At 34.1% G+C, this 20,393-nt stretch overlaps 1 protein-coding gene across 2 annotated transcripts in view; it reads left to right on the top strand.

Annotated features, from left to right (window-relative positions):
* The first annotated feature begins 9,964 nt into the window (after positions 1 to 9,964).
* The window catches only part of LOC149543980 (transcription initiation factor IIA large subunit-like), a 34,498-nt gene continuing 24,069 nt past the window's right edge, over positions 9,965 to 20,393 (top strand). For both annotated transcript variants that reach the window (XM_089798626.1, XM_089798625.1), the window contains exon 1: positions 9,965 to 10,294. In XM_089798626.1, the coding sequence (XP_089654752.1) occupies positions 10,184 to 10,294 (111 nt within the window). In that variant the 5' untranslated portion in view covers positions 9,965 to 10,183. The remainder of the gene's footprint in view (positions 10,295 to 20,393) is intronic.

The raw sequence follows: 20,393 nt of genomic DNA, 5'->3' as shown, positions 1-20,393 counted from the left end.
TTTGCTATGTGCTGATGGACACCATATTATACTTGTTGGGTGCATTTACCTTGCTGTGAGGTTCCATATTTTGCTTATGGACGCCATTTTATGCTTGCTGGAGCTAAAAATGTTGGACAACTGCGGAGATCTTCTCCTATACGTGAGCTTGGATGGCATTTTGTCTTGAGTTATGTGGGTTTTATTGATGACTGATCTACACCATATTTCTTGCTAGACGCCCGTATATCGAGCTGAGACACCATTTTTTATTTGGGCAGTGTTTTTAGCTTTGAATGTGCCATTTTCTTCTTCTCATTATTTATGCATGAAGGCAATTTTGGACGCTATACTTTAAGATCTGATCTGGGCATTTACTATTTGCTGAGGGTTCATGTGGGTTTTGGCCGAGGTTTCTTTTGTGCACACCATTTCTTTTGCACATGGAATCATGTGTGAATGGCATCACTGTTTGACTATTGGAAATGAGCCATTATGGGTCTTCTTCATGCGCAAGCTATGAGTATATAGCAAAAATTTTTATAAATTCGTTTTATGCATTTACCAATAAATAAATATGAAATAATCACCATGAACATCTGGGCTTCGTAATAGCACTCATACTGTTTGTTGTATTTCCTTTCTCATGCTATGAATAACTGAAAATGCTAGTTAAGCTGGAAAACAACTGGATTCGTGTCATGGGTATTAAAAAAAAATGTGAAAAAGAAAGTGATTTTCTTTTATATCTAGTATGTTGTATTCTTGTAAACCCTGCTAAAACCTCCATTATATAATGGCTTATCTTTAAATTATGTTTGGCGGGATAACACATGTCGCTGAATCTCCATGATTTGATACATTCAATGCTTCCAGCTACGGGTTTTTTGATGCCATGATGCTTTGTTTTTATTTGTTAAATACTTTAACCTTCTTTGTCATCTGAATGCTAATATGGAGCTTTTGTTTGAGTTTAAACATAGCAAGTTACCTCTGCAATTATAATGTTTCAATATAATTGATGTTCCTTTAAACCATTGCACCTTTGGCTACAGCTGTGATCTTGAATTTACTTCTCGTGGAAATGGTTCTGCTATAATTTATGATTCTGGCACTTACATTGGATGTGAAGTTTAATCTCTACCTGCATTTTTAGACTTGAATAAGTGTAATGAACATGTAAATCATTTAATCCTCATACTTCTTTGTCTTTTTCTTGAATATGCTATTATGTACAAGTGATCTTTCGTGATCAGATTCTTATGTGAAATTCAACTTGTTAATACTCTTTGCTTCATTGTATGAACTGTTGTAGCGTATCTGAAAGTGGCTCTCCTTCCATATGTTGTTGTGCCTGAATATGCCATTTGCATTAAATATTATCTTCCTTCACATTCAAACCCTGATTTCTTAACTGTCACAGCGGAATATTAGTTACTGCTCTGTTCCTCTATAAAGTTGACTATTACTTGACAATCATGCAAAATGTGAATAAGATGAATACCATAATCCTTGTCTCTGATCATAGCAATTTGATATATCATGTATTAACAAAGAAATGCAGCATGAATGTTAATACTCCTATTTATCTGTATTATATTTTCTTGTAGTGGATGTCCTTTCTTTTCCTATTGATTTGGCAATGATAATTATTTCTGATTGTTCTTGTAATTGATTGCATCTGTACTTTCTTTGACATATGCTAAAACTTACTAAGAGATACTTAAAATTCCTTTATCTTCAGACTTTGAAACTATACACATCCTCCATGATTTGACTGGAAGGTCCCATACCTAAATTTATGTATGCCCCCTCGACGGCCTCCTCTCGTCCTTTATCGCTACATGATTCAACCAAAAGGTTCCACACCTGTAATGTATGCGTGTTCCTTCAATGATCTCCTCAAAGTCTTCAATTAGCTTCATTGGTTCAACTGGAAGGTCCCATACTTGTAATTTATGTATGCCCCCTCAACAGCCTCCCCAATATCTTATGTCTTTGCCCGAACAATCTCAGCCAAAAGGCTTCATGCATGTAACTTACACATGATCCTTCTATAACCTCTAATCTTCATACCTGTTTCTGCACATGGAACAAACTCATTAATAAAAACATGTTTTATCTTCTTCGGATTGTTCTTGCCTTCTTGCCTTTTAGCATAGTTATCTGGATAACCATGTTGTATAAATAACAGAGTATAGATGATAGGAAAGTCTTCCATTGCTTAGTTCATATGAACTGATCCATTTCTTTACTCATTTTTTGCAGGTTTTACTCCCAGATGGAGATGCGGGATCAGCCCTCCAGCGTTCAACGCAACAACTTTCCATTCAGGCAATGGATGCCTTTCTTTTCTATCTCTTTTTCAATACTTTTCTGTTTGTACAATGTGTTTAATTCAGATATTTATGTTAGGAGCTAAGAGCACTGAGACAATATCTGAATGCATTGTATTCAAGTACTGTGTAAATATGAACACTTTGTAAAATTATTTTGAATACTTGAGTAAAAGTATTATTTTTTTGGTACTCGTATCCTGAAAAAGTGATCAATTCTCTTTCTTATGCTTACTGTACTTTGTTTGCTGCATTCTTTTCGTTCTGTACTATATACTATCAATAACTAAACACATTCAGTGAACAGTTTAAAACATAATCAGTTTAGCATAAAACATTAACAATTTAAAAGGCATGTTAAATTGGTAACATTTATCTTAGTTTTCTTTCTTGTTCTTGCATTTTGCAGTAGCTTAATCTTGCATCTTCATTCTTGTTTACTTTACCTTGCATCTTCATTTGAATCTCTCATTCTACAGTGCACCTTATAAGGGTCTCCATCTTTAGGTCCATTTGAGAGCCACAAACATATCATTTAGATTCTTGCACATCATGGATAGAGAGCTATAAGCCACCTCCCAGAATTCCTAATCCATGAGATTCTTGGAAAATAAGGCTTTATAGAAGTGTGCTCACATTTTTAGCATACAACTTCTAGTTTGCACAAGAATGAAAGAATATGCAAGATGCTAAGAGGGGAATTAGAGTGTTCTTGATCTCCTAATACGATGAGCAAAGATTAAACTTGTCCAAGTGATGATGTAAAAGAGAAAATTATAATTTGCTATGAGATTTCCAATATGAGGGCATAAATGCCTAATGCGTGAGACTCGTAAACAAGAAAAGATAAGATAACTTGCTACAAGGAGTCTAAGTTGAGGGACTAAATGCCCAATACAAGACACTTGTGGATAAGCAAAGGTAAGACAAGACAATCTAGAGATGATGAAGAGAGTGGACAAGTGGTACAATTTATTAACCAAGACTTCTAGTCAAGTAACTCAAGTTTACTTTTCAGCAAAAGGCGATCCGAACTTGATTTGTTACATACTAAAGGACAAATGATAGCTAAGAATGAAAAATGAGAAAAGTTATTTTGACAACTTTTAAGATCAATTTTGGTAGTGTTTAAACTCATTTTTGATAATGTTTGGATCAATTTTTACAGCATTTCAACATATTTTGCAAAAAAAAATTGTTTTGGCAAGACACTTACATAAGACACAAAGTTATTTCCTCACCACTCAATAATAGTTTGTTTGTTTGTTTGGATATGTATAAGTTTCCATCATTTAGTTTGGACTCTCTTCTTATGATTTGAAGACATGCTATAAATAGTAGTCATAAACAATCCAACTGAGGACATAACAACTTAGAAGGACAATGGTGTCAAGGAGAGACTCAATAAGAATGTAACTAAAAAACAAAGCCTAGCGTTAGGAAGAAAATGGCTTGAGACCATAACCCTTGTCCATGCTAAGTATCTCATGAGTACTAACATGTTGGAGATTGAGTGGACCTCATGTCCAAATAATCCCCATTCACGTTTGCACATTGTGGAGTTCAAATGGCGAGTGTAAAATCTTTAGGCAATTTAGGTAGTCCACTTGGATTGGTCTTTGCATAAGGATTATGACACCTTCAGAGGTGAACTGAGTGACAACTAACTAAAGGTGTGTAGTAAGGGCTTCCATTCACACCAACCCCTGGCAGTCTTAATTTGAGATTGAGGCCTCATTACTCTACCAACACCTAAAAGTATACACCCTTGGAAAGAAAGGCTAGGAGTGGCTCTGCTCGATACAATAAATATGGTACCCTCAAGATATGCGATGTCATTAATGTTAAAGAGTAATGCAGTTGTGTCTTTAGAGTCTTTGGACTCTATAAAACTTATTGATTAATGTAGGGTGGAATCATCAGTTAAAGGTGTGTTACCACGTGGGTCATTCCCATGAGTTGGAGCTCTTAAACTAACATGCCCAAGTCTAAGGGTGACTCACTAATTGTGGATCAGATCTAAGGGTCCAAGTAGGGGAAAAGAACATACTCCTCTACCTCTTCACTTCACCCAAATACACCAAGCATGTTCATCACTAAGATAGATGTCATTTCCACAAGAGTGCAAGATTCTAGGTTTATGATTAACTCAAAGAGGGAAGAACATACTCCCCTCACCTATGAACAAGTAGTGAAACAAACTATCTTTCCTTGCTCCTAAAAGTGTTTATCTTCTAATAAGGTCAAGGTCTCTAATTCTCTCAAAGAGAAAGAGCATACTTCTCTACTTTCTATCAAGAGACAAAAAATATTTTAACAAGTCCTAATTAGACCATGTGCCTAGAAAAAGAGACTAATACAAGCACAACATTTCAATTTGCAACCAAGGCAACTTGTAACCACAAATGCACTATTAGTCTTATCTTATTTGTCTTAGTCAATCGTTATACACAACCAATTTGTAGAAACCATAGTTAAGAAAAACCCACAAGACCAAGTTGTTAGTTGCCTCAAAAATCTAAGTTGTCTTCCAATCAAGTGTATGAAGTCCAATTTACTCACAAAATGCTCCTTTTTATTTATTTTCTTTTGACATAGTCAACAAGATCTGATTTATTTGTTATGATTTTGTCCCCAAAAATAGAAACACAAAGAAGAGATTGTTACTCCTATGTGTATTCAAATGTTTTCATTTGTGCAAAAAGGATAGTTAGTGTATATTGAAGACATTGGTCGATGAGCATAGTCACCAAGTCATAGTATGATGATCAAGCACATGAAGATACCAAGTGGAGTATTTACATGTTAACTAAGTTGGACTGGATACCAAGGGAATGGTTATTGAGTGATGTATACACCAAGCATAGACAAGCAATACCGAGCTATAGTATTATTGAATGTCAGCACCTTTACTAAGCTAGAAGATGGAGGTTACTAAGCTGAATAGGCGAGGCATAAAAGTTTGTGAATTTAATGTATTTAAATTCCACTGAGTAGGAAAAAATATTTTCAAGATCAAGAAGAATATCTAGAAAGATTTATTAGGAAGAGAGATGTGATTGGTGATGATCCCAAGACAAATTGTAAACCAATGGAATACAATGAAGATGAATGAAATGATGAGGATGGATTTAGATCATTGATCTTGATTACACGTGTACTCCAAAAGTTTCTAAAATCCTAACTAGGTCATGTATTATATAGATAAAAATATTTATTTATAAGGATCTATGTATAATAGTTTAAGGTTATTGTTGCTTTTGTTATGTTGAGAAGGGGGTATAATGTTGATGAAACAAAGAAGTGATTAACCTATTGCAGAGCAAAGTTACAATACAATAACTAAGGATGAATTGGATATACCACTCATAGGAGGTGATATAGTGTTGAGCAGAAGAGGGATCTAAACATCAAGGTAAGTTGAATTCAATCAGACATATCACTGTTACTTTCTTACCATTGTAGTAGACAAAATCCCTTAATAAGGTAAACCTAATAGTCTTTATTGTAAATCTCTTAATTGAGTGCACATTTTGTATAAGTGTTGCAAAATCCACGAGAAAGGTGGATTTTGACATATCCTATTGTATTACTCTTAACAAAGTAAGTCACTAGAAGTGACACATTTGTAAGCCCTAACAGGCAACCTCTCGCTATAGTAGTGAAGAATTTGTGGGTGTCATCTCCACCTCAATTTTCCCTCTAACCTAGTATTTCTGCGTGACCAAGATCTTTGTGTCACGTTCTTGAGTTAATGGTTTATGGTCATGTGCTCATGATGAAGTAGATTAGCTATATTTACTTTCATGTTAGTTTATGAAGTTATGAACATGCATGTTTACAGAGTATAGAAATCATGAGGGCTAAATTGATTGCAAACAATTTAAAGTTTTTAAGGATAATGATTCACCTCCCTCTCAACATCTTGCCTTTCCTAAATATTCCAACAAAGATCCCTACTAAAAATCGGATAGCTTTCCAAAAATGTATTTTTTTTAAAGAAATATCCCTTAATTTGTGCCCTACAAACATATTTTACCAAAACATACTAGGTTTCATGAATTGACTATTTGAGCTATGATCTTTTATCTAAATAAAAAACACAAAGAAGTAACTCCCTGTATAATTCTTAGAAATTTCCAAAACTATAGTTTGTTTTTAAAATTTTGCTGATCTGTGACTATAAATGATTTTTTTATGAAAAACCAATAAAAAATTATAACTCATTGAAAAATGAGAAAAATTTATGATTTTTGAATTGAGGCATCATCTATCCATCACCAACCTGTAAAAAACATTTAAGATGAAAACACCAATCCATTTGGAAGATATGACCAAATCTTTCAAAAACCTAGGGCTTTTCCCTTCAACTCAACCTACACAGGGGTTAGCCTTGAAAAAACAAAGAGAGTATCCCAAATTCGTGGGTAAGCCCCACAAAGTGTGCTAAAAAATGTGAGAAAAAAATATGGCCACTTCTATAAAGCCTCATACCCAAGATATTCAATGAATTTGAAGTCTTGGAAGGTGATTTATAGCTCCCTAGTCATAGCATAAAATAATCCAAGAGTGCAAAAAAATGACTCTCAAATAGAGCAAGCCAGACCCCTGCAAGGTGCACTATGAAATGGGAGTTTCAAAGGATGTCAAGTAATGAATTTGTAAGCATTAAGAGAGCTCAATGAATGAATGCATGATCAACCAAAGTAAGCTAGATGCAATTCAAGAAATGCAAGTAAGAACTAATCTAACACGAATGAAAAGATTACTATGCCATTCTAATTAAGTTAGATTAGTCTATGTTAAGAAAGGAAACACCAAACTAAGCTAGATGACAATGCAAGAGCTTAAGAAATTGTTAGCACAAATTAATATATTTAAGATGCAAGGGTAACTAAGATGAGGAACTGAAGAGGGAGACTCATTTTAAAGAAATTTAGAAATGAGTAGATGGTTAAGATTAAAAGACAAAAGAATGAGCAATGGTCAAGATTAAATCTAGATTGATCTATGTGCTCATGTGTTAAAAGGCAAACATAAAGGCTAAGATTAAGAGATGAAATAATGAGTGGTTGAGATAAAGAGGCAAAAAAACTTTTTACAAAAGTAAGAGATTCCACTCATTGGAAATTGCACTCCAAGTGGGTGGGATTTTTTTAAGTGCCTTTCATGTGCACTTAGGATAAAGGGGATTTTTATTTAATTAAAAGGGAACATGTTCTTTTAATTAAATAAACTAAGGATAAAATGGTCAAACTTTAGAATCTAATTAAATAAATGATTATGTGATAATTTGATCAAGGATTATTGATTAAATAATTATGAAAATTTGAGCTAATGCAAAATAATGGTCTAATATATGAATCAATTATTCAAAAATGTGGCTTGTAGTTTGATAGACCAAAAATGGGTGGTTACAGTACCCATGTATATAATACCTCAACCACCATATACCCACACCATTTTCTAAAACTTTTTGGGATAATTCTCTTGATCTCGTAGTTTTCAAATTTACTCTAGTAGTTTTGTCACCTATTATTGCATATAAAAAAATGGGGAAGAACTTTGTAGAAAGGGGTTTTCCTCAATCAAGTCTCAATTTGAAATCAAACTTAAAATAAAATATAGAAAATAACAACATATTATCATATAGCATATAGTCTAGTTCTGAGAAATAAAGTATATCATACCTTGGCAATGTAAATGCTTCTATGAATGTGATCAAGTATGTTGATGCAATAGATTTGATATAACCCAAAAGACCAAAAGAAAACCACGAAAGGCAAAACCTTGTGTAATGGAGTTGCAATTTTCTAAATTGGTTGATAAAAGAGGGACAATACAAATTTGAAGACTTGATTAAATGAATGCTTGAATGTGGTGTCTTCTCTCTTGATGATGAACTCCTTTGTTCGGCTTTAAATGAGGTAAATATGCTTGAACTATAGATAAGGTTGCCATGAAAACACCTTGAATGCTTGAGATCTTGTTTGAGAATGTTACGATGCAATTGTAAAAGAACACTTGAATCTTGGTTAAAATGTTTGATATATTGATGGATTTGTACCAAAATAAGGAGAGATAGGGTGATTATATACCTCACTCAACATTTTGGGGGTAACAACTTGGGAGAGATGACCACTGACTCTAATTTTCCACCAAAACACCACAATGTGCCACCAATTTAAATTTGGGCTCAAATATCAGGGTACAAAATGCCCAAGGTGTTCTACACCCATAATTAAATAGGAAGTTGGGGAAGGTGGAAAGATGCTGGACTTGGAGGCTCAATTAATTTCGAGCTTGAGAAGAAGTGCAAAGGGCACAAAATATTAACATAGTGCCTATGTAGGCTAACAAATGACGGAATTGGAGAAATAACCAAGGAGCATGCCTAAAACTAATCACTCTCATTGATTTCTATTAATTTGAATTAATAAAAGACTTATAATACTAATATAAAGGTTCAACGAGCATTGAGAGAACGTGGAATCAATGTGAGAGCCCATACATATAAAATGAGGCTAAATCAAGCATCAAATTATAGGTGCTTACAATTGATGAAGTACAACATTTAAAAATGAAGATAATCTTTCTAGTCACTTGGAATTTGTTTGCCATCTCCTCAAATTTGAGTTTACAGAATAGAAAGTATTAACGAACACCTCAGGAAGTTTGTTAGGCAATGATATTCTCTTTTGGTTAAATCCCCACATGAGCTAATTTACAAGTTTGTAACAAAAATACAAAATAACAACCAACTTTTTAAAAGCCCCAATTTGTTCCTAATATAGATGGTGATGCAATATTTTTCATGAGCGAATCTTGCTTTCAAGTAATAACTCCCTACTAGATGAAATAAGATTTAAGTCTTTTTTTAATACAACCCTCTACCTCACAAGTTAATACATTTTGGACTTGAGTTGATATATACCAATTAGTTGAGAAGAGTTAAACTTTAGATCCAAATTTAGATTTAGATTTAAATTTGGAAGTTCTAGGATCATCATTTTGATACAAAAGTAAACTAATGTCAATATCATACAAGTCAATTCAATCTTGATAAGTTTCTAGATCAATTAAAGATTCAAACTAACTCATATCAATAAAAACATATATTCATTGAATTAGATTTAAATTATTTATCAATTTTTATATAAAAGCATATAATTTATACTATTTTAATTACATTAATTTACCAACTTTTATGTGAAAAACACCACTTAAACTATATCCATTAAATTGAAAACAATGCGATCAAAACAAATACAAATAAAAAAAAATAGTAATAATAATAATTATATATTTAACAAATAAATTCTCAACCACTTCTGCACCCAAAAGGCTTTGGAAATTCCAATCTGCCGTGGTTCCATAAAGACAACAAGAAGGAGCGTGTACCCCAATCAAGGTTACCGACTATTTATTTTGAAAATACCTAAGCTAGGTACAAATACTTATACAAAGAAACAGAGGTGCGGGCGTATAAATATCTGCACACTATAAAAAAACCTTGAAATGTGCAATCGGTGCCTGAGTGTGGGGCACGTGCCACGTCATAATTAGCGGGTATAAATCTAGGGCATGTGACCCAATGTCGCCTCCGGGTCTTCCTTTAAAAGGATGCAAACGTATTTATATTCATTCTTAATTCTCATATAATTTCTCTCTCTCTACCCTCTTCTCCTTATGACCCCATATCTTTCTACTCAATTCATTTCTCATTTCATCCTCTGTTCCCTTCACTCGCTGCTTACAGGATTCTGGAAACCCTAAAAACCCTAATTGGAACGCATTGCAGTGTAGAAAGCCCTGGTTAGAAGTCATTGCCGTCGAAAGATTTATTTAGGGAAAATAAATCTGGTGTAATGTCTACTTCCACCGTGTATGTGAACGTGGTGGAAGATGTTGTCAAAAAATTGCGAGATCAATTCCGAAGCGAGGGTGTCGATGACAGTGTTCTCACTGAAGTCCAAGAGGTTCTTTCTTTTTTCTTACTCGCTTTACCGTGGAAAACGAAATAAACTTTTGTTTTGATAGCACCTGGTTTGTTTTGATTTCTCGTTCGTAAAGAAATAGATGTCTGTAGTCTTGATTTTTCCTTTCTTGATTTTATAAAATTGTAGTGCTGTGTAAAAATTTGCCTGCATACTACGATTGGGATATACTGCACACCCCATTCCCCACTCACCCACACAGAGCTAGTTGGATGCGATTTTAATACTTAATCGTGTTACGGGTGCTTTTGAACAAGGGGTTGCGCTATGGAGTTCCCCGCGGTTTATTACTTGAACTCATTTTGGCTAACATTGTTTTTCGTTAGTTTTAGTTCATACGAACTGAAGTTAAATAGTTTACACGCTCTGCCTAAATGTTTACCCAAATATTGGCTGGGAATTATGCAACCCTGTCTTTTGCTACACAAGCCTCAATTTTGAATACCGTAAAGCATTTTCATGTGTAATATTGAGTAATATAACACGTCAAATTCTGATTGAAGAGGAAATATACGTCAGTTTTGTCTATCAACCCCATCGCTGAGTGTAACACCGGGGCTCCAGTTCCAGCTATTTAGATTTACCAATTAACAGCGAATCAAAGCAACAGGACCTTGCAAAGCTAAATAAATTGATGAATACAATTGGAATTCCTTTCTCGTGGAATTTATGCCAACTGTAAGCCCCACTGGCTAACGGCACCTAGATCAGAGACTGTTAGTGCCCTGCAAATTGGCTGAAGATTACATACGAGGTTCTGTGAACTCGAATTGTTGTTACAATTTTTTGCTTCTTTCACTTTAATTGGGTTACTTTTATAGATCTGTTTTTCCCTTATTATTGCTCTAAGATTGTAGTGCCATTGATAATATTTTAAGTCTATTTAGTCAGTGAAACATCATTTACTTTGATATATTTTACACAACATTTTGCTTACGTCAGTTTTTTTCAAAATCTGAGATTGATTTGATCATATACTTGATTAGACCAAATTTGGCAGCCAGATCTTTAGTTTGGCTGAGTTGGAGGAAAACATTGATTATTACAAGTTGGGTCACAATTGGCACGGCCATTTGTAATTTGTGTATACTAGTTTATCATTGGTTTCAAACACAATATGATATTTGAGAATTGTTACCTCAACTATCTAAAAAGGGAGTGGAGTTGAAAGGAAACATCTTTAAATCTGTCAATTTTAAATGCTTTGAAAAAATTTGAATGATGGAAATCACCTATCAAATCCTTACAAAGTTAGAATATAATTTGCACCAAAGCTTTTCTTTAATTTAACAGCAAGAGAAAATAATCCCTTCTTCGTCCATTAATTTATTTCCTCATTTATTGGTAAAGAAGTTTAAATATGACAGTATTGTATAGAAACAAATGTTAACAGAGATGAGCCTAAAGGAACTATACTTGAGATTCATATCAGGGTAGATGCAATCTTTAAGAAATCAAAGTAGTATAGCCCATGGAGTCCATGACTCTAAAAAACATAGCTTGAAAGACTAAACATTGATAATAAAGAGATGGTAATATATACAAGTAGACAGTTACGTTCAGTTTGTGGGTGCAACAATTTTTTTGGGATTGGCCAGATCTTCAGTGTGGCTGTGTTGGAGCAAAACATTGATTATTGGCATGATCTGTAATTTGTGTATACTAGTTTTTCATTGGTTTAAAACACAATATGATATTTGAGAATTGTTAGCTCAACTATCTAAAATGGAAGTTGAGTTAACAGAAAACATCTTAGACCAGATATGTCAATTTTAAATGCTTTGGAAAACATTGCGTCGTGGAAATCACCTATTAAATCCTTACAAAGCTAAAATATAACTTGCACCAAAGCTTTTCTTTAATTTAACAGCAAGAGAAAATAATCCTGCCTTTGGTCAGAGATTTATTTTCTCACTTATTGGTTAAGAAGTTAAATACAAATGTTAACAGAGATAAATGTTAATGGAGACGAGTCTAAAGGAACTAAACTTGAGAATCGTATAAGAGTAGAGGCAATCTTTAAGAAACAAAAGTAGTCTAGCCCATGTAGTCCATGACCCTAAATAAACAAAGTTGAAAAGACTAAACACTGACAATAAAGATGGTAATACAGCTAAGTGGCCAGTTCAGGTTTAGATAGTGGGCGTGGCAATTTTTTTGGGGTTGGATTTATATGTATAAAATAATATGAAATTTGTAAATATGTTATATAAATGGTAAACTGTAAAAGACTTTCCATGATAAAAGTTAAATACTAAAGAAAAAAACCCCCTTTTCACTAACTTTTATAATATTCATTGAAAATAAATCCTTCACAATTTAATAATAGAGTCCTTTATGTATTTAATACTTCAGAATTTATTAAATGGTAGTTTTTAAATTTTAATGAATTGAAAGATTGAAAGAAATATTAAATAATAGGCTTTTAGTATTTTTATTTTCCACTATCTGTTAAAAATGGGGGGTACTGGTTGGGTGAATTCTGAAACCGGAAGATGATGAATGATGGAGGGTGACAGTGAATGATCTCCTTTGTATGGCTACCAAGCCAAGCTGAGAAAGGACACCATACCAAGTGATCAGTCTTATGGTGATGAGCCAATGGTCATGGGTGGCAGCATCATCTTCAACAAACAATATATGAATTGTTTTTGTGCAAGATTCGCGATGATTTGTCTTCAGTTATTTACAGAATCTTACAACAAATATGCTGTAAAGTCGAAGTAAAAAACTGAACCGTCAAAACTTTAAATTGATTATTTTTTTCACGTGAGTTTTTTATGGATCTAGCTGGATTCATCAAGGTTCTTCCTGGGTTTGTCCGAGATATTCCTTTCATGATTTTTCTGCAATCTGTGCAGATTCACTGATATACCAGCTTCCAAACATGGTCTCGGTATGAACTGATTCTGGATCTGTGTATGACAGGGATGACATGGTACCTTAATTATACAGGACAGGAAAAATAAAATTACACAACTAGAAATCCCACCTACCATATCTAAGATGTGCCTAAATTTATTCAACTATATCATCAAACTATATAAAATATGCTAATAGAAATAGATTTTGTGCTGATGACCAGATTCAAATGATACGTTTACCATCCTCTAGAAAAAGATAAACAATGTCTAATTAAATAATTTTGGAAAACATTTCAATCATATTTGACTTGCTGCTTTGCAAATATTTTTGAAAACACAAATGGGCATTTGATGTCTAAAATACAAAATTTTAGCAGTCTTTTTCTCTTGGGCAAGAGCTTTCTTCCACATACCCTTTGAGATCACTATGATGTTTCAATTTTTGACTGCTTACCAAATGCTCAAATTATATTTCTATTAGTTATTATAGAAAACAATAGGAACAAATCTAGCCATCAATAGCAGGTTTCATGTATGTGAAGAATAGATTACTACTCTAGAGTCTTTTTCTGTTGAATGTTGTAGCAGTGATATAGATCTTTAGTCAAATTAGTCCTGCTTCTTCAACTTATGCAAGTTCTGTTTGTACCTATTAAGCTGGCTAGTCTCAGTTTGTGATCGTTCGTGAATATTACATTTCTTCATATTTTGGACATGTTCTCTTGTTGTAGCAGCTCTGTTGTCTCCTTCAGATTATCTGACGTTTGTTTCCTCATCTCAGCTTATATTGTTAATGACTTGCAACATTTATATCTTTCTGAAGTTGCAACTTCTCTCCATTTCTCTTAGCTTTGTGCTGACTCAGACTTGTCACATGTATTATTTGCTGATGACTGGGTATCTTTATATTATTCTTCGAGTGTGTATGCGAACGATTATTATTTGGTGGAGCCATTTAAGTTTCATGTATTGTGGTTTGCTATATTATTATAAGCACCAATTTATTTTATGATCATTGGTTCTCATCAACGACTCTTTTATGGCTCATCGGTTCATATTCTGTAACCAATATCCTTTTATTTTTGGAAAACCATTCACTATGCTCAATTGGTATTCTTTTTGGTGATGGGTCTGTTTTCGTTAATCAGAGAATTTGGTCAAAAAGTTTTTTTTTTTAATGTTCTGTGATTTCATATGTTCAGGAGAGAAGCCTCGATCTGATATCTATTGTATTGTTGCAATTCATAGACGATACATGCTGTAATGTATTTTTCTCTGGCCTTTGTATAGGAACTTTCAATACCTTGACTTATTCTCTTAGTTGCCGGATTCGTCCTACACAACCTGGATCCAGATCTGGATCCACATTCGGGCCCAGGTCCTTGATTCTGCCTGTGGGCCGCGGATCCTGACGGATCCACAAGCAGAATTGAGGATCCGGCCTGGATCCTCAAGGATCCAAGCCACAGCCCGAGGATCCACAGGCAGAATCAAGGATCTTGCCTGGATCTTCAAGGGTCATAAGCGCATTTTGTAATGAGTAATTCAAAGTTAATATGTTGATTTTCTTTATAATCGTGAAAATAGATCAATAATCAAGTATTCATAGATCCATACTAGAATCATAGATTCATACTATGAAATGATTTAGTTTTAGACTATGTATATTTCTCTTCTTTTCTAGTGTGTGTGTGCGTGCGCGTGTGCTTGAATCTTTCATGAATCATAATTGGGAAAAATAAAATCCCAAATCCATGGATCTGATTCCTGTGCCCGAATCGGCAACTAAGCTTATTCTGTGTTGTGTGTGTGAGCAGCAGGATATTTTCAGATTGTATATATATTTGCATCGTGATTTAATTTTAGACATTCTCAGTTGATTTTATCGTGATCTCTGTTCAATCAATTTGTTTGGAAGATATTAAAGGATATAGAGTTTTGTAATTGTTTTTTGTCAATTCAGATAAAGGATATGTATTTTGGTGGACTGGGTTATTTTTCTTGGTGAGCAGTGTTTTTCCTAGGATAAAAATACCTGTTTTGTTTGTCTTCTTAAGTTTATGTATTTCATTCATGAAAATATTTCTGGTTGAAAAATTTATCATGGCATCAGAGTGGGTCTGAAGAAATTTGATCCAGAACCAAAAGTTTAATGCAATTTGTGTTCTTTGTTTCTCTTTCAATTAGTCTTCCTCAATGTGTGAAAATGGTGAATGGTTTGAAAGTTGAAGATAGGTTAGATGACTCTTTAAATTTTGCTTCATGGAATCCCAGGGTTCTGGTTGCTTTTGAAGAGAACGACCTTTTGGATAATGTCAACTTTGATGTTGTAAAGCCATTTGATGAAGCTGAAAGAGCTCGCTGGAAGGACAAGATTATGGCTAAAAGGATCATGATTGATATAAAGGATCATTTGAATCCTGTCATTTCAAAATTTGAATCAGCCAAGGAGATGATCAAGTCTAATTAGTATTTTTATAATTTAAATGATAGCAGTAGGGTCCTTGCATCGAGGCATCAACTGTTGCATGTAAAGATGACAAGGGGCAATTTTGTAGTCATAGTTTATGAAACGGAATTGAAGGATATACTTAGTGCAATTAGTGAAACACATTTAGACAAAGATCTAGTTGCTTGCTATGAATGGACTTCCCCATTCTTGGGAATCCTTCATTCAGGGTGTTAGTGGAAGAGATGAGCTTCCAAAATTTGACAGATTAAGGGTAAATTGCATTCAGGAATGGTGCAGATTAGAAGCATGAGGAAATGGTTGTAGAAATCATTACAGAGATGATCATGTTCTTGCAACTTACACTTTAAAAGGAAAGGGAAAAAAGGAAACTTCTAGAGATTTAGAGATAAAATCTTCAAGTCAACTCCTGACTCCAAGAAAGGGAAAAATATCTTTCCATAGTCCAGTGCTTCAGATGTGACAAGTATGGGCACTTTGCTAGAGATGTTATTGTAGACCAAACACTCAATCTACTGGTGCAAGTGTAGAAAATTCCAAAAGGAGTAAGGTGAAAATTCTAAGGGATTCTTATTTATATTTGCACTTTCTAGCTTATTTCTAGAAATAGTGACACATTACTGATTGATAGGGTGCATCTTGTCATATTGCTGGTTACAAAGAACACCTTAATTTGAAGGAAAAAGATTCTCATCCACAAGTTATAATTGGTGATGATGCAAGTTTTTCAATAAATGTTGCTGACTCCACTTCCTTCAAATTAGATTCTGGTATTCCTCTTCATTTAAGTGATGTATCTCTTTGTACCTGGCATTAAGGAGAAATTTGGGGTATTGTGTTGCTATTGCTGATGTTAAAGTCTTGGGATGGAAAAAAAAAAACTTCAGTATTCAATCAACTCTTGAGATTGGAGTCTACCATGATATTCTTTACAAACTTTCAGCTCATCCTATCCATGCACCTGCACATAATGCTTCAAATTCAAATAAATGTTGGGTCAAGAGATTTGGGCATTTAAATTTCAGAACTTCAGCCATTGTGGAGAAGCTTGTAGTCGGTCTTCCGAAGCTGAACCAAAATTATGGAGGAGTTTGCAAGGGATGCGCTCTAGGCATTAGTTACTTCAATATTTTCGGATGTCCAGTTTATATTCATATTCCAAAAGAGAAAAGATCAAAATTAGAACCTTCAAGAAGGAAAGTTATCTTTGTTGGATGAAGTGATTCTTCAAAAGCTGTCGGGATTTATATTCCAGATCAAAAACAAATTGAAATAAGCAAGGATGTTACTTTTGATGAAGATGTAGCTTGCAAGATATCCAATGAGTCTAATATTGAAAATGAGGGGGAAGATTTTGAGCATCCTCAAGATTCGGTGATGGCTGATCCAGCTCCATCTTCAGAATTTGAGCGGGAGAATGTAGATTTAAATGATTTAATTGAGTCAATTTATCGTATTGTATTGATACTTCAAAAAGTCCTAGCAACACTACATCCAACAAGAAAAGACCTTTGTGGGCTAAAAATATTTTCGACAAAGCTGAACCATATTTAGATAAGTGTGACAGTTTCAGAGAAATTGAAAGGCCTCTTAAGTTTGCTGGTTATATAGTGTTAATGAACCACATTATTGTATTTGAACTGTCTCGTGTTGAAGAAGCTTTGAATCAACAAGTATGGAAAAATGCCATGATGGAAGAGTATCAGTCAATTTTTAAAAATATGTATGGGATATAGTAAAGTTTAAAAGATAAATCAATAATTTCTTCTAAATAGTTGTTTAAGATTTAACATATCGATGGTAGTATAGAAATTATAAACCCAGACTTGTTGCCAGAGATTTTTTCACAAAAGGAAGGCATAGACTATGTAGAAACCTTTGGACTAGTAGCCCGCTCCACTTCCATTAAAACAATCATAGCTATTGCAGCAATAAAGCGCTGAAAACTTCACCGAGAAGTATACATTGAGTAGTGAGAAGGTTTTGTGATTCATGATAGAGTCTCATGTATGCAAGCTGAAAAAGATAGTATATGGTCTTAAGCAACCTCCTCATGCTTGGTATGAAAGAATGATCACTATCTTCTAAGTTTGGGTTTTCAAGGTAAATGATGACAAGGTGCTAATTCTTGTGCTCTATGTCCATGACTTGTTTCTCACAGGTGATGATGATCTTGTTCTAAGTGCAAGAAAGAGCTTACTTCAGAATTTGAAATGCTAGATCTTAGTTTGTTGCATTATTTCCTTGTGTTTGAGGTATGGTAAAGATCAAATGAAATTATATTAAGTCAAGGTAAATATGCAATAGATATTTTGAAAAGATTTGGAATGCTAGATATATGTTATGCAGACAATGCATTCACTTATGTTGGAACCAAGGCATATTCATCTTGTTGCAGCCAAACATATATTGAGATATGTTCCTGGTATGATAAGATATGGATTAAAATATTCCTCAGATGGTGAGTTGAAGTTACATGGGTTCTCTAATTCAGATTGGGTAGGGTGTGAACTTGATAGAAAATGTACTTCAGGTTGTTGTTTCAGCTTAAGTTCAGCCATGGTTTCTTGGTGCAACATGAAGCAACCTTGTGTGGCCCGGAGTATATCTATAGTAGAGCATGTTGCAGCATGTATGATTGCAAAAGAAGTTGTGTGGCTTCGTAAATTACTTGCAGACCATTTGGGCAGCCCTTGGAGCATGCTATGATTATTTGCGATGACCAAAATTTTGTGAAGCTTTCAGTTAATCCAGTCCATGATAGGTGGATTATTTGGAAAATAAATACCATTAAATGAGGGATATGATTCAAAGGAAAGCCATTGAACTAAATTATATTTCTACAGAGGAGTAGCGTGCCGATATTCTCACCAAGCCACTTTCGACAGTAAAGTTTTGCTACTTCTGGAATAAGCTTGGTATGGTGGGGAATGATGCTCTTGTTGAGCAAGAATCTCAACTTTAGTGATTCTTTGCTTATGATTAATGAATTCTTCTCTGCAAGAGAAATTTGAGGTGCAATCCCTTGTTAATAAGTTCTTTGCGAAAGAAGTTTGAAGTGAAATCTCGTGATCCACCCTCTGTGAGTAGGCATGGTGGAAATGTGCTCTTAGTGAGAGTCCTCGTTCCACCCTTAGTGAGGAGGTATGGTGGATCCACCCTCTGCGAGTAGGTATTTTATGTTTTTATGGTTAACTCTCTAGGAGCAGCTATGGTGAATATTGTTATGCCGAGATAACAATTTTATTGAGAAGATTCTATGATGAGATTTTGTGTTGACATTATTTTTGGTTGCAGCTATGTGCACTTGCCATTAGATGTTTTTCTGAATATCTCTCTTATGCCAAGGGTGAGTATTGAATGTCGTAGCATTGATATAGATCTTCAGTCATTATATTCCTGCTCATTCAACTTATGCAAGTTCTGTTCTTACCTCTTAAGCTCACTGGTCTCAGTTTGTAACTGTTTGGGACTATTATATTTCTTCATATTTTGGATGTGTTCTCTGGTTGTAGCTGCAATGTTGTCTCCTTTAGATTGTAAGATGTTCTCCTCTTCTCAGCTTAGATCATGAATGATTTGGCACATTTATATCATTTTGAAGTCGCAACTTCTCTACACTGCTCTTGGCTTCGAGCTGGCTCAGACTTGACACATTTATAATTTGAAGATGATTGGGCGTCTTTTATGATTCATTGATTCATGTTCTGTAGTCAGCAACCTTTCGCTGTTGGAAAGTCATTCACTATGCTCGATTGATATTCTTTTTGGTGACAAGTGTTTAATCGTCAATTGGAGAAATTGGTCAAAAAGCATTTTTTTAGTGCTGTGCAATTTCTTACTGTTCAGGAGAGAGGCCTGTGGTCTGATATTTTATTGTATTGTTGCAATTCATTTATGATGCATGCTGTATTGTGTTTATTTCAGGCCTTTGTATATGAATTTCAATATCTTGTCTTATTCTGTATTGTGTGTGTGAGCAGCAGAATATATTCTGAGAATATATAATAATATATATACATCAGGATTTCATTTTTAGACATTCTCAGTTGATTTTATTCTGATCTCTGTTCGATCAGTTTGGGTGGAAGATATTAAAGGATGCTAAGTTTTGTAATTAATTATTTACAATTGGATATATATTTTGGCGGCCTGGGTGTTTTCCCTCGGTGAGGATGACTCTTCCCAGGATAAAAATGCTAGTCTTGTTTGTTTTCTTACGTTTATGCATTTTATCCATGAAAGTTATATTTATGGCTAAGAAATTCAACATCTTGAGGTCAACATCCAGTGTGCTCTTGAGGATTCAATTTGTGTGCTTGAATAGAGTAATAATAAATTTGACACGCTTCTGAAATTTTAGTACGCTTCTGAATTTTTAAAAGAGATAGCGTAACATTAAATCCATCATGTTAGAAGCAATAAAAAAATCAGGATTTTGGCTTTTGAATGGTATAATTATCAAGATTTTCTTGTACTACATGTGTCAAAATAATCCATGCAAGCCTTTACATACATAGGATGTGATACTTAATGAATTTATTTTTAATCACTATCAAATTAGTTATTATAATATTCCTTAAACAGTATGCTACCCAAGAGGGCAGCCTATTTAGCATTAGTATCAATCCATGGCTACTAAGATTAATAATAATGGAAATTGTCAAGCTTTATTATATAAACCATAGTGTAATGTCCCCATTTGTTGCCAGCATCAGAATTTCAGGGATTAGCCTAATATTGGATC

This window comes from Cupressus sempervirens, chromosome 8 (genome assembly GCF_028749045.1).
Source record: "Cupressus sempervirens isolate cs-2001-9-10 chromosome 8, ASM2874904v1, whole genome shotgun sequence".
NCBI lineage: Eukaryota > Viridiplantae > Streptophyta > Pinopsida > Cupressales > Cupressaceae > Cupressus > Cupressus sempervirens.
This window is presented reverse-complemented; position numbering and strand designations above follow the sequence as displayed.